This window comes from Brassica oleracea, chromosome C3 (genome assembly GCF_000695525.1).
Source record: "Brassica oleracea var. oleracea cultivar TO1000 chromosome C3, BOL, whole genome shotgun sequence".
Classification (NCBI taxonomy): domain Eukaryota; kingdom Viridiplantae; phylum Streptophyta; class Magnoliopsida; order Brassicales; family Brassicaceae; genus Brassica; species Brassica oleracea.
In genome coordinates, this window is record NC_027750.1 from 31,114,136 (window position 1) to 31,127,414 (window position 13,279).

The 13,279-nt window shown below is 37.7% G+C and overlaps 3 protein-coding genes across 4 annotated transcripts; 2 read left to right on the top strand and 1 right to left on the bottom strand.

Moving 5' to 3' along the window:
• Positions 1-1,382: 1,382 nt before the first annotated feature.
• On the top strand, positions 1,383-2,317 carry LOC106330369. The gene is made up of 3 exons (XM_013768843.1): positions 1,383-1,816; positions 1,861-1,923; positions 2,014-2,317. Exons 1-3 carry the CDS (start codon positions 1,383-1,385, stop codon positions 2,315-2,317), a joined length of 801 nt encoding a protein of 266 aa, XP_013624297.1.
• A 4,102-nt stretch (positions 2,318-6,419) lies between these two features.
• On the top strand, positions 6,420-10,966 carry LOC106336336 (probable serine/threonine-protein kinase DDB_G0267686). Of its 2 annotated transcripts, none has more exons than XM_013775140.1 (9): positions 6,420-6,685; positions 7,082-8,979; positions 9,069-9,251; positions 9,331-9,417; positions 9,642-9,794; positions 9,945-10,256; positions 10,322-10,444; positions 10,518-10,605; positions 10,680-10,966. In XM_013775140.1, the coding sequence occupies exons 2-9, from the start codon at positions 7,177-7,179 to the stop codon at positions 10,868-10,870; spliced, it is 2,940 nt and encodes a 979-aa protein (XP_013630594.1). In that variant the 5' UTR covers positions 6,420-6,685; positions 7,082-7,176; the 3' UTR covers positions 10,871-10,966. The 2 variants fall into 2 exon arrangements, with proteins under 2 accessions (XP_013630594.1, XP_013630595.1); XM_013775141.1 differs by having other exon boundaries at positions 6,420-6,554.
• Positions 10,967-10,971: 5 nt separating this feature from the next.
• On the bottom strand, positions 10,972-11,905 carry LOC106336337 (thioredoxin-like protein 4B). Its single transcript, XM_013775142.1, has 4 exons — positions 11,640-11,905; positions 11,418-11,575; positions 11,259-11,325; positions 10,972-11,167 (listed from the first exon to the last, which is right to left on the bottom strand). The coding sequence occupies exons 1-4, from the start codon at positions 11,772-11,774 to the stop codon at positions 11,069-11,071; spliced, it is 459 nt and encodes a 152-aa protein (XP_013630596.1). The 5' UTR covers positions 11,775-11,905; the 3' UTR covers positions 10,972-11,068.
• Between the last annotated feature and the right edge of the window lie 1,374 nt (positions 11,906-13,279).

Here is a 13,279-nt window from a genome sequence, read left to right on the forward strand (position 1 = left end):
TCAGGAGGACAGTGTTTGCAATGCCATTGGATGAAAGCTCAGGCCCTGATGGTTATAATGTGGAGTTTTTGAGAGCATCTTGGAGTATTGTGGGCGCTGATGTAGTCAAAGCAGTGAAGGAATTTTTCCAAAATGGTAGGCTTCTTAAAGACTTGAACAGAACAACAATTGTTCTAATTCCCAAGTCACCAGAAGCAGCTTCACTGGGAGAGTATCGCCCTATTAGCTGCTGCAACATTGTCTACAAGATAATCTCAAAAATTATCACAAACCGCCTTAAGCCTATCCTCAAAGTGTGTATCAGCCGGAATCAAGCTGCTTTCTTAAAGGGTCGCAGCTTAGGAGAGAATGTGCTACTTGCATCTGACCTTATCATGGATTATGAGAAGAGTTCCTGCTCTAAGAGTTCCATGCTTAAGGTTGATATCCGGAAAGCATTCGATACGGTCTCGTGGGATTTTGTCAACAAGATGCTAGCTGCACAAGGGTTCCCACCATTGTTCAGAACTTGGATTCAGGAATGCATTACCACTCCCAGCTTCTCTATTGCAGTGAATGGTGAGCTAGCTGGCTTCTTTCCGGGCAAGAAAGGGTTGCGCCAAGGGGATTCTATCTCTCCTTACATTTTCATCATGGTAATGGAAGTGCTCTCTAAGCTCCTGGAGAGATCTGTAGAGCAGGGTCTTATTCGGTTGCATCCGAAATGATCAGAGCCTCAGATTTCTCACCTGTTGTTCGCTGATGATCTGCTGCTGTTCTCAGATGGTTCCCGACATTCCTTATCATGTATCATGACGGTGCTTTCAGAGTTTAAAAGCTTTTGCGGTTTGGACATGAACTCAGCCAAGTCTGAGCTCTTCTTTGGTGGCTTTCTCGACATTGAGAAGAAGGTTCTGAGTGACTTAGTTGGTATTAAGTTGGGGGATTTCCCAACCAGATACTTGGGACTGCCTCTAAAGCATGGACGCATCTCGCTGGCCACTCTACAACCGTTTACTGAACAAATAACTGACAAGCTACATACATGGACAACAAAGTTTTTATCTTATGAGGGGAAGATCAGATTGATTGCTTCGGTGATTTACGGGAAGGTTAACTTTTGGAGCTCAGTGTTCATGTTGCCGAAGTCCTTTTATGCAAAGATAGACTCCCTATGCGCGGCTTTTTTATGGGGGAACAAATCTGGGACGACTCGAGGTGCTAGAGTATCTTGGAGAGACATTTGCAAGCCAAAAGCAGAAGGAGGACTGGGTATTAGACTGCTGGAGGAGTTTGAGCTAGTGTTTCGACTGAAGCATGCTTGGAATCTATTTACTAATGTGGAGTCTCTCTGGGTTTCATGGCTCAAGTCGAATGTGTTTCATCAGAAACCTTTCTAGATGATGGAAGACTCGCCAAGGTTGTCTAAATCTGTACGTAGCCTGGTCCAGTTGAAGGACTTCTTGATTACTTTTATGAGATGCGAGATAGGTGATGGACAAGACGCTTTGTTCTGGTTTGACTCATGGACTGAGTTGGGGCCTTTATTGACGTATGTGGGGGACTCTGGTCCTCGACGACTTTGTCTTAGGTTGTCAGCCACAGTGGCTGATGCAACTCGAAATGGGACATGGAATTTACCTTCAGCCAGAACCCAGCAAATAGAAACTCAGCAAATTTTTATGACCACTATTCCCCCACCGGACGTCTCATTTGGTAAAGACAAGTACTTGTGGCTCCAATCCGATGGGTCCTTCGGGCCCTCGTTCTCCACAAAGGGTACTTGGGATCACATCAGGGAATCATCTCCTATCCAAAGTTGGAGCAAAATTCTCTGGTTCAAAGAGCAAATACCACGGAATTCATTTATATCTTGGCTAGTCATGCTACATCGTCTGTCTACTCGGGACAGGTTAAGACGGTGGGGAATGATGTGCCTGAGCAGTGTGTGTTATGTAGCTCTGGAGTTGAGACTCACCATCACCTCTTTTTTTAGTGTGATTATTATTCATCAATCTGGATGTATTTTGCTAGCAGAGTTTGGCCTAACCCGCCGAATGATGTCCACTCAGCAGCCGCGTGGATTGGGGTCTCTAGAGCCAGAGCCAGAGATTCCGTACAGTCGAATTGTATAATCAAGCTTCTCCTTCAGTCCGCCATCTACCATATCTGGAAAGAGCGCAACGCTAGAATCTTCACGTCCAAGGCTTTTCCCCCTGCCATGGTTCGAGCAGCAGTGGACAGACAGATCAGAGACCGCCTCCTCTCCATTCCGCCTTCCCCTCGTGTCCAGCCTCCCTTCCTTCAATTTTTCTTTGCTTGTACTAGGCCGCCTTGAGGTGTGCTCTCTCTTTTGTTTGGGTTGTTGCGTTGTTATAAATAAGTTGCTAAGCAACTTGTAAAACTTTCAAAAATGTATGAATTTAACATGATTACCAAAAAAAAAAAAACCTTCTGTCTATTTTACAGGGATTGTTGAGTATTTTTTTTATTGATTTTATAAATTGAAGAGTTAAATAGAATATAAAAAAACTGTCTGTTTAATAGAATTAAAAGGTAGACGTTTTGGTTTCTACTGGCATATGCTCTTGATTGTGATTTGGTCGGGTTTAATGTTTTGGCTTGGTTAAAGATAGTTATTTGCTTTAATTGTAAAGAATGCCTAACGTTTTGTTTTATTGTTACAGATTTTTTCTTTATGGAGTAACTTGAATTAATTTCAAGTACTTGTTTGACGAGGATTAAAAAAAAATCAAGATTTGTCTCAAAATATGGTGTAATATACCATTGTTATAAACACATTTTTATCTTTAAGAGATCAAGTGATATTGATGGAAATGAATTTCGTGAGTCGACACCCTAAATTAAGTTTGGGAGAGGTTTGCCACATATAAATTCATTTGCCATACGAAAATATAATGTTGTTGATATTGATCAAAACATTCATATTTCACCAGAAAAACCTCAGACCAATTTGAATGAAACTTACAAGTGTTATGTAGTTTCTAAAGTAATATGGTTGAGAATAACCATATAAAATGGTGGTTTGATGCCATAAACAATATCATGTAATGATATGTATATTTGCTAAAAAGCAAGATATGTGTTTGGAAAATTCCAAAGCATATAAGTTGGATTTATAAAAATCAACTTGAAAGAACTATGAAAATAGTTGTAAGTAAAATGTGAATTTCTAAGAACGAATTTTTTTTTCTGAAATTGATTATTATTCATTTAAATCTAAAAGAGTTGTAGTTGTAGATAATTTTTCTAAACTCTTAAGAGATTTAAATATAAATATGCATTTTTTTTAGTTATCTCAAGAAATGTGGGGGAAGCTTTGCTTACATTATAAAGTTGTTGGCAAGAGGTCAAATGAACTTAGTGATAGTTATCACAATATGATTTTTTTTATTATTAAAAAAAACAAACTAGTGTCATACACTGAGTTTTTTGTACAATGGTTAATTGTATCTTGAATAAAAGATGACAAAAATCATTAGACAATTGATCTCGACTAATCTAAAGAGATTATGTTACCTGCGATGACAACCTATGATCCTTTTATTAATGGTGTGTCATGAGATCAAGTTGTTATATCATCTAAACGAATGTGTAGCCTGTGAATTAAGATGAGGTTTGACGGTAACTCTACCTAACTGACTGGAGATCCCAAGAAATAGGTTCAAGGAGACAACTAAGTCAAACTAAATCTGCCCAAAGCACTATAAGACTTCGGCCTATACCCAGTTCCTATGATGATTAAACAGTGCTACATGTAAGGAATACATGATAAGCATTAGCTTTTAATGATTTGTGTCCATAGCTTTGAGATATGAATGGAGTAGTACATGATACTCCTCTAAACAAAGCGAATGACAAATCACCTTGTAAGTGTGAAATGGGGCCGTTTCTAGGAGAACGAAGGAAAGGCTATATTCTCCAAGTTCACTCATGATTAACCAGGACTGTTCACGGCCAAAATGAACACAATAGAGAACCTAGTTCTGTGAGAGAATGAAGCTGTGTTATAGCTATTGTCTAGGTTTACACCAAAGCACGGGAGGTTCAAGACATCATGGCCACTTCCTGGCCGAGTAAATCCGATAGCTATTAACAATGACTGGTTCAAGGCTGAAAAATTGCTACCAACTCATCATGCAGTGGATTTTTTCGTTTGTACTCTCAAAATTCCTTAGGTCGAGTCTTGTCTAGGAAGTCAGATCTGTCGAGTCGTCTAGTGTTTAGAGTCATTTCTATTCATGTGGAGGATTGTTGGAACTCGTTTTTGACTAAATGGTTTTAGACCATTTTCCGGTAAGTTTCCGGACGAAGACGTTCGTCGGAATAACCGAATGTTTGACACTATGAAGTAGTGTACTTGTATGTCAAAATCGGAGTTGGTTTTGAATGAGAAATAAAAATCTAAAATTGATTATTGATAAAATATCCATATTAGAAATATGAGATTTAATTCCTCTTTTATTTAAAACGGAGAAAATACATTAAAGTTTAACACTTTGATTGTATAAGAAAAGATATTTGGACCGTAAATAAATTTCATGTTTTGGTCTTGTTGGTCTCAGTCTTTATTTTGGACTTTGTGGTTGACAAAAGTTAAAATAGAAATGAGAAAATATCTTTTCTAATAATAATGGACATGGTCAACGTGATTTAAGAGAATGAATGCAAAGTTGATTTTAATTTTATAACTTCTGCTTAAATGCACATCCATATTATAGTGAGAGAATAATTCTCAAATATCCATATTAATTACCTTACGTTGAAGGTGTGGTTTATGACAAACGTATGGTTTGGTCTGTGGGGTATATACAAGCGACCTTGAATATAACAACGAAGAAAAAAACAATTTGTCACACTCAGAATAGTTATGCTAGTATTTTTTTTATTTTGAATTTGAGAGTACATCACAGAATTATGGTCGATAGATTCTGTTTTTTCGGTGATGGTAAACAGAAACAATGTTGCAGTTGTATCCTGAGAATCTGAGTGCCATGAAACCGTCACACTACGGGGCGTTTAAAGATTTAAGGAAAGAGATTAACTTTCTCGACTTTGCAATTTTTCTTTATTTTTATATTTTAGTATTAAAATTTTAATTTATGTTCTTATTATTCTTTACAAATATCAGTTGTCCTATGACAGTAAAATAAAGTTCCTGTATCTTTTTCTTTTTTTCTGTTTGGCCTGAGCATGGCTACAATACAGACACGCTACAGAAGAATTGAAATTGACGATAACAAAGAGAACAAAACCTCTCGAAGTACCATATGTTCCTATACTTCCAGTGGAAGCTCCTCAAGATGAAGCTTCATCTGCTCTGTCTGGAGTCTTCATCTTTGCAAAACTGAAATAAACAATCTCAAAAAAGACTAAGAAGCAGCCAAAATATTGTGTTAGAACAACAGATGTACACAACTTGTTGAATCAAGACAAATGATTATGATTATTTCTCGGCAAACATAGAATGTAAAGATTTATTGTTCTTTGAAAACAAAGTGCTTTTTATCAGCACACAGTGAAAGATAGTATAACTTTGGGGGTTGTATAAAGTTCATATATCTTTTCTACATAAACACGGACTCTCTGGTTTTTACATCAATGAATTGATGATCATAGAGAATTTACACTTCAATCTTAACATCATCAAAGCTGTCTACTTTGTCTCTGATATAGGAAAATATCTCTCTGATCTTGTTTATGTGAAACACTGGGTACGATATAACAAAGTTTTCATCGATCTGAAACTCAAGAGTCTTTGGTTAAAGACCCGACCTTAATTTGTTCACGTTCGATGTCTACGGATCTGGAGGTTAACATCGTTCAACAGCACGGTCTTTCTTTCACAATGGCTTATCCTTAATTGCTTCTTTCTCTAGCTTCTTCTTGTCAGCTTTGGCTTGCTTTTCATTCTTTTCTCAGGATTGGATGAATGTTTTCATGAATTAATCTTAATCTAAGCAAATATGAGTGGTGTTTAATATTAAGTTGGGTTTATAAAATTTGATAAGAAAATTTTGATTCCAGCACACTGTAATTAATAATAAAAATACTAAAACTATGTCCAGTCATGTGAAAAATGATATATAAAGAACGGATAAGAACTTAAGAAGATGACATTTGAGGTCACGATTTTATTTCATTCTGTAGAAAACGACAATGTTGTTATTAGCTTATTATTATATAGGTCGTTTAGTTTGGGTGGAGAGAAAATAGAAAAGAGTAGAAGTACAGTATTTCTTTTTTTTTTTCTTTCTGAAAACTGAAAAAGAGTAAACTTATCGACGACTTTAGTTAAATCAGTTATGGGTCTACATGCCTGGGCTTTAAAAAATCAAGTTAAACGAAACTGGGCTTAAAATATATGGGCCGGATCATGTGACAATCGAAATTTAAAAGGAAAACGACGTAGTTTGAATCATCGTTTCTGTGTGGGAGCGACCCCCTAAATCAGTGAAATGCGAAAATTTGAAATTGAGCGGAAGATCCGGTAAAGGAGGTTCGATGGCGCTTAATCCTCGGAAACGTTGATCTTTTTCGGTCCTCTGTCACAAGTGTGTAATCAACGCTTTCTCTCATCCCTCTTCTCCTTCGTCTTCCTGTTTTCTTTGTTTGTTCCTCTCTCTCTCTCTCTCTCTCTCTTTCTCAGATTCGTTTCTCCGCCTCCCTCTGTTTGAATGTGAAGGTAATTTTATCTACGCCCCAAAATCTGGCGATCGGCGTTTTCGATTAATCGTTGTGGTAGAAATTCTCAGAGTTTTTGATATGATTATTTAGGATCCCATTTTGATTTGAACGTGACAGAGAAATGTGAATGCATATGATTTATAATTGAAGCATGTTCTTAGAAAATGTGAATGCATTCATTTTGTAGGATCTTTACAGGCCCTACAAAAAAAAAAAAAAGAAGGATATTTGAGCTGGCTTTGTGTTTTAGCTTTTGTGCTGGCTAGCCATGATTGATGCATGCTTTTGTTCTCTCTCTTCTTTTTCTCTCTTTTTTTTTTTTTTTTTAAACTCTTGTTTTTGAATTATTTTTTGTCTAAATGACTTGATTGTTTCTTTCCTTTTAATGTTTCAGGTGAAACACATATATTTTCTAAACTGAAGATTCTTTGTCAAAGCCCTTCTTTCCGCTTAATGGCAGCTCAGAGATTCTAACTAGACGATCAAACTATGTCAGATACATGGACTCGGCAAAACGTGAATAAAAACGTTTCACTTCAGACCGGCGAAGAGTTCTCCATGGAGTTTCTCAAGGACCATAACGATGACCATAGATTCGGTGACCTTTGCTACCAGAATCAGCCAGCCGGGTTTCACGACCTGAGGAGGATAGAGTCAGAGTGCCCTTCTGATGCATATGACTTCGGACGTGACCCGAGAGCTGCTTCCACATACATGCCTCACTTTAATAACGCATGCTACAACCTTGGTGGTGAGAAGCAGGTTATAACCAGGAAGGCTTTCGGCGAAATAAACTCAAACCAAGGATGTGTCAGTGTCACAGGGAAGTCTGCGCCTTCTGTCTTCTTACCAGAGCGTGTTCACCCCAACAACTATACTGGAGGAGGAGGAGGAGGAGAGTTTGACAGGTTCGGAAAAGTTAAGTTTCTTTGCAGCTTCGGTGGGAAGATCATGCCGAGATCCAGCGACGAGAAGCTGAAATACGTGGGAGGAGAGACGCATATCGTTTCCATCCGCAAGAACCTTTCCTGGGAAGAACTCAAGAAGAAGACCTCAGCTATATGCCAACAGCTGCATTCGATCAAGTACCAGCTTCCGGGCGATGAGCTTGACTCTCTGATATCAGTAACTTCCGACGAAGATCTTCAGAATATGATGGAAGAGTACAATGGACTAGAAAGGCCTGAGGGCTCACAGAGGCCTAGACTGTTCTTGATTCCTATTGGACAGCCTGAAATGAAAATCGCTGGTGATACTACAAGTTATCATGTAAACCATTTGGATCAGATGCTAAGGCTTGATACTCAGCTTTTCAATGGAGTTCAGTATAACATGTCTGCTTATCCATCGCCTCCTATCTCTCCTTCCCCGTTCATGCACAAGGATTGCTCGCAGTTCCTTGGCGACAACTCGAGCTCCGAGAGCAATAACTCCTTCACTCTACCTCAACCAGAGCCTTCGGTGAACTTTCAAACTTACAAGCACGAGGCGGAGAACTCTTACGGGATGGGCTTTAGCAAGAACCATGAAACTCCCATTAGGTTCTACTGCGAGAAACCGTGCATACCTGAGGAACCTAAGGTCTCGTTTTCTGGCTCTACGAATTCGAATGATTCCTTCTTGGGGATACCACACTCGCACTCAGACTCTACGTTGGAGGTTAACGGTGGACATTCCAGCTATTTCTCACAAGAGAGACAGAGCCCATCTTCGCCGTTGAACTTTACAAAGAAACAAACGGAAGAGAAGACAGTGCAGGAGCATAGGAACATCGATCTATCTAGCCGTCGTACACAAAGTAATATACTCGATTTCGGAGGAGGACCAGGACCAGCATTGCATAGAGACGTTTCTGATGTAGGCAATCATTATGATGAGATTTTTCTGAATCAAGAAAGGAACAGTGGGAAAGTTATGGGGACAAGAGTGATCCCTACTAACATAGAATGCAAGAACTATGGAAACCAGACCTCAGTGGTTAATGATGACCCATGGAAGCAAATAATGCAAGATAATGATCTTTTGATGGCTGGAACCTCATCTGGGAATCTAATTTCGTTGGACGAAGGCATTGCAGATGACACCCCAAATCAGGAAAGGAGACTATTTGATCATATTCAAGAACCTGTAAATCAAGCTGTCAGGGCAGCGAATTTGGAAGTTTCAGGGGTGTTGTTAAGTAAGAGAGCGAACTCTGATGTGGATTTCTTGTTCAACATCTCTTCGGAATCAGCAAAGAGAGATATTGTTCATGAGACAGGGCTTTTAGAGCTTGATCCAACACAAAAGAACGTGAGTATTCCAAAAATCCATTTATATTTGTCACCAGTACATGATTTTCTATCAGATTGTAGTAGTAAAAAACTGATAATGACGTGCAGAGAGTACAAAGGGAAAGTGGTTCAGGCCATATGAGAATCCAAAGCATGGATTTGAATCAGGCAGCGCCAGAGATAACCAATGAAACTTACAAATTGAAGATCCCATCTGTCCAAAGGCAAGATTCACTCGTAACCACTCCACACACAAAGTTGGACAGCATTGATCCTCTCTCCCTCTCTGAGGTAGTAATTTTACTTGTTTGTAAACTTATAATTTAAGCCAAGGGACGGTCTTGTTCTCATAATTGTCGCTTGTTGACAGGAGGCTGAAGCTAATGTTGATGAGAAAGTGAATAGTTTTGCCGACACACTCATAGTTGAAATGGAAGCCAGTGTGTATGGCTTGCAGGTACTCAAGCTTGTTACTTTAGAAAACTGAGTCATCCTTAATCATATTATGACTGTTATTCATCCATTTTAGTAAATCCGGCTTGGAAAATTGAAAATGCTCAGCTGAGGCATTCTGTCTCCTTAAGCTTGTATTCTCTAAACAGAACTTTTAGACAGATGATGATACTTATGTTTGACATGCTTTGGAAATTGATTTTTCTTTTACATATTCTAAACCTTCAGATGATAAAGAACGCTGATCTTGAAGACCTAACAGAACTTGGATCGGGGACATATGGAACTGTCTTCCATGGCAAATGGCGAGGAACCGATGTCGCAATAAAGAGAATAAGGAAAAGCTGCTTTGGAGGAAGATCATCTGAACGTGAACGCTTGGTTAGTCCTCAAGTCTTTTGTGTCTGTCTTTTATATGTTTTTTTTTTTGCTGCTCTCTTAAGTCCTACTGTGAAGTCTGGTCATACACATACCATGGATTCTAGCTCTGCAACAAAATTGAGAATTAAGGTTCTTTGCTTTCTTTATCAGACCAAAGATTTCTGGAGGGAAGCACAGATACTCTCAAATCTTCATCACCCAAACGTTGTTGCATTCTATGGTATAGTCCCTGATGGAACCGGAGGAACATTAGCGACTGTTACTGAGTTCATGGTGAATGGGTCACTAAGGCATGCTCTTGTCAAGAGAGACAGATTGCTCGACGCTCGGAAAAAGATAATAATAGCAATGGATGCTGCTTTTGGAATGGAGTATTTGCACTTGAAGAACATAGTCCACTTTGATCTCAAATGTGAGAACTTACTCGTCAATCTAAGGGATCCACAACGGCCTATATGCAAGGTAAACATACTTGATGACAAACAATCTCATCCACCATTGAGTCTTGAGCATGAGGATTTCTGCAGGTGGGAGATCTTGGCTTATCTAGAATCAAACGTAACACTTTGGTATCTGGAGGAGTGAGAGGAACACTTCCATGGATGGCACCAGAACTCTTGAATGGAAGCAGCACCCGGGTTTCCGAGAAAGTAAGAGAAAAAAACTAATCTAAATTTGCATTCCACTAGAAACACACAACTTATGTAACTCTGGTGTGAACAGGTCGATGTATTTTCATATGGGATCTGCCTATGGGAGATTCTAACGGGAGAGGAGCCCTATGCAGATATGCATTGTGGAGCAATCATTGGTAAGTTGCACAGTTTTTTTTTTCTTCACTTGCCACTTGTTTCCTCTTTGCTTATTTGTTTCCCTCTTTGAAAGGTGGGATTGTGAAGAACACGCTTCGACCACCAATACCGAAAACATGTACTCCGGAATGGAAAAAGCTGATGGAACAATGCTGGGACATAGACCCGGATGCTCGTCCTCCATTCACCGAGATAACAAGCAGACTTCGATCCATGTCTATGGAACTCGTCGCTAAAAGCAAGAAAAGAGAAAACAAACCCTGAAGACGTTTACAAACATCAAGAGAATCAAGAAACGGGTTTAAGTTCACATTCCTTCGTATTTGTTTAATTCTGTACAAAAAAAAAAAAAACATATATGTAAATCTAGAAAAATGTCGTGTAAATGTTATTATTCCAACATTAAGGGGATGAGAAACAGAGTTTGCAAGTAGAAGAACAATACACTCAGTTTTGTCTAGTCTACACATCTTTGTATAAAAGTTGGTACTTTGGTATTCTCTCTGGAGGAAGCGGACAGTGAACAATCATCTTCCCTTTCATAGCTCCTCTGAATATTACCTTCATACAAAAAGACAAAACAGAGGATTTGAACTCTAAATACAAATATATACAGAGACTAATGAAACTGAATTTGTGTTTTTTTTTTTACCTCAACGACATCAATAAAGTCTTGTTTCTCGTGGAATTTACCGACCCACTTGGTATGATCAGCAGTTCTGTAATAAAAATTACAAAATCAGAATTAAACTTTAAAAAAAAAAAAAATCAAAGCTTTGTAATTTTTATGTGAAACAAGAATCTAATCTACCCAGAATCAAGTTTCATGTGATGAGCGTTGAAGAAGAAGACAGTGGAAGGGAACAGAGTGATGTCGAAGTAGTTGACGTAAACTTGAACTTGATCCGAATCAACGTCCACCAAAGCTACCGTAGCGAATTTCGATACATCCCTCGCCGATTTCTCGAGCTGAAAAATTCGAAATTATGAGAGACGAAGAAGATAATGAGTGCAGAGAGAAAAGGAAGCATACAATGTCATCGAGAAGAAGACAGTTTTCGTCGGAGGTACGGCCGAATCGTAGGACGAGCACTTTATCGATCGTGTTGTTGATGATCCGATCGATCTCTTCCTTCTTTGTTAGCGTTGGGAGCAGAACAGATTCCATCTTCTCTCTGTGATCCCGAATTTGTCTCTTCAATATGTATAAACCCCAAACAGAATGGAAACGATTCGAACCTTTTTTTTTGGTGGTTTCATTCGGTTTAAGTCCAAACCGGTCGACAATTCGAAAATGATTTCGGTTGGGTTGATTGGTTTTTAGGCTTTTCCAACTGTTTTATACACCCAACCAAAATTTTGTTTATCTGTGTTAGCAAGAGCTAACTTATTTCTCCTCCAATAACAGAAACAAAATATACAAATTTAACCAAAATATATCAAAATTCTTCATTTTTTTCTGAAACTAAACCGATAACCGAATTGATCTATTTGAATAACCAAACCAAAGAATCAGCTTTCCAAATTTTTTATTCGGTTTAATTCAAAAAGAGAACAAAAAAAACAAAAATAATCTAATGTCCATGCTCATTGTCTATACCCATACCGAGGTTGATTCAAGTTTATCTTTACTTATGTTGGAATCGATTCCTTGAAAATCGACTAGCATATTGATGAATGTGTAAAGTTCTTGATAAAATCTAACATGATTTAAATCTCACTGAATGTTCAAGGAAATCTTTGCATCAGCTGTCGACATAACTTTTTCTTTCACCGATTTGCTTTAAAACAAATATCGAAAGTAACCTAATTGCTCAAAACACACAAAAGAAGCTGATCTAAAAACCCACACATACAAAAGAAGCTGATTAAAAAAAATACTGAAAGAGCAAAGCGAAGTGTATTTCTTAATAACTGAATTTAATCAAAACATGTTCCACAAGTTCATGAAACTTTGTTACATCATTAGAGTTAAACCAATCTGAGGAATCAAACAGTAAAATGAAGCATAGATATATACACAACATATTGTATTTAAAATACTCTTGATACTCTTGACGGAGGTTTGTCGAATTTAAAAAAAACCTATGGTTTTGACCTAAAAATGTGTTTCATTCATTCATTGCATAAAGGGAAAATGTTATTATAAATATATACTATAAGAAAAGTATACATGTTTTCTTGGTTCAAATTATATATGTTTTGGTGAGTTAATTACGTTATAAGTAAACATTTAGAACTACTTTAACTTTCATGTTTTTGTATATAAGAAACATAGAAGAAAAATTGTGAGTTGATATTTTTCTATTTAATTAATGCACATTGTTTTTTTCATGTACTTGATATTTCCCTCTTTTTGTTAATAGGAATTAGTATAATAACTATAAAGAGAGTAGAATTGAGGGGCATAATCAAGTAAAACATATGGCTAATGAAAATAAAATCTTCAAATGAACAGGTTAAATTTTGCTTGGGATATATGATATATCTGATCCCCAAGGTTATCATGGAAGTGGAATAACATATCTTCGAATCATTAAGCTAGTCAGTAATCACCTAGGACAATTCATTAACACTTGTGTGCGCATATCATATACTATCAACATGTGTTTTTCAGCATTTCGGTCTAAATTTTAATTGAAAACTTCCGAGATTAATCTATCATGCAAAGCT

Bases quoted from the DNA above. Each gene is read 5' to 3' on its own strand.
- LOC106330369 (XM_013768843.1), top strand. From the start codon at position 1,383: ATGGAAGACTCGCCAAGGTTGTCTAAATCTGTACGTAGCCTGGTCCAG. The intron at 1,817-1,860 runs GTTCAAAGAGCA...TATCTTGGCTAG, and splicing joins AGTTGGAGCAAAATTCTCTG to TCATGCTACATCGTCTGTCT. The intron at 1,924-2,013 runs GTGTGTGTTATG...GTATTTTGCTAG, and splicing joins GGGAATGATGTGCCTGAGCA to CAGAGTTTGGCCTAACCCGC.
- LOC106336336 (XM_013775140.1), top strand. From the start codon at position 7,177: ATGTCAGATACATGGACTCGGCAAAACGTGAATAAAAACGTTTCACTT. The intron at 8,980-9,068 runs GTGAGTATTCCA...AATGACGTGCAG, and splicing joins TTGATCCAACACAAAAGAAC to AGAGTACAAAGGGAAAGTGG. The intron at 10,445-10,517 runs GTAAGAGAAAAA...TGGTGTGAACAG, and splicing joins GCACCCGGGTTTCCGAGAAA to GTCGATGTATTTTCATATGG.
- LOC106336337 (XM_013775142.1), bottom strand. From the start codon at position 11,774: ATGGAATCTGTTCTGCTCCCAACGCTAACAAAGAAGGAAGAGATCGAT. The intron at 11,576-11,639 runs GTATGCTTCCTT...CGAATTTTTCAG, and splicing joins GTCTTCTTCTCGATGACATT to CTCGAGAAATCGGCGAGGGA. The intron at 11,168-11,258 runs GTAAAAAAAAAA...TTTTGTATGAAG, and splicing joins ACTTTATTGATGTCGTTGAG to GTAATATTCAGAGGAGCTAT.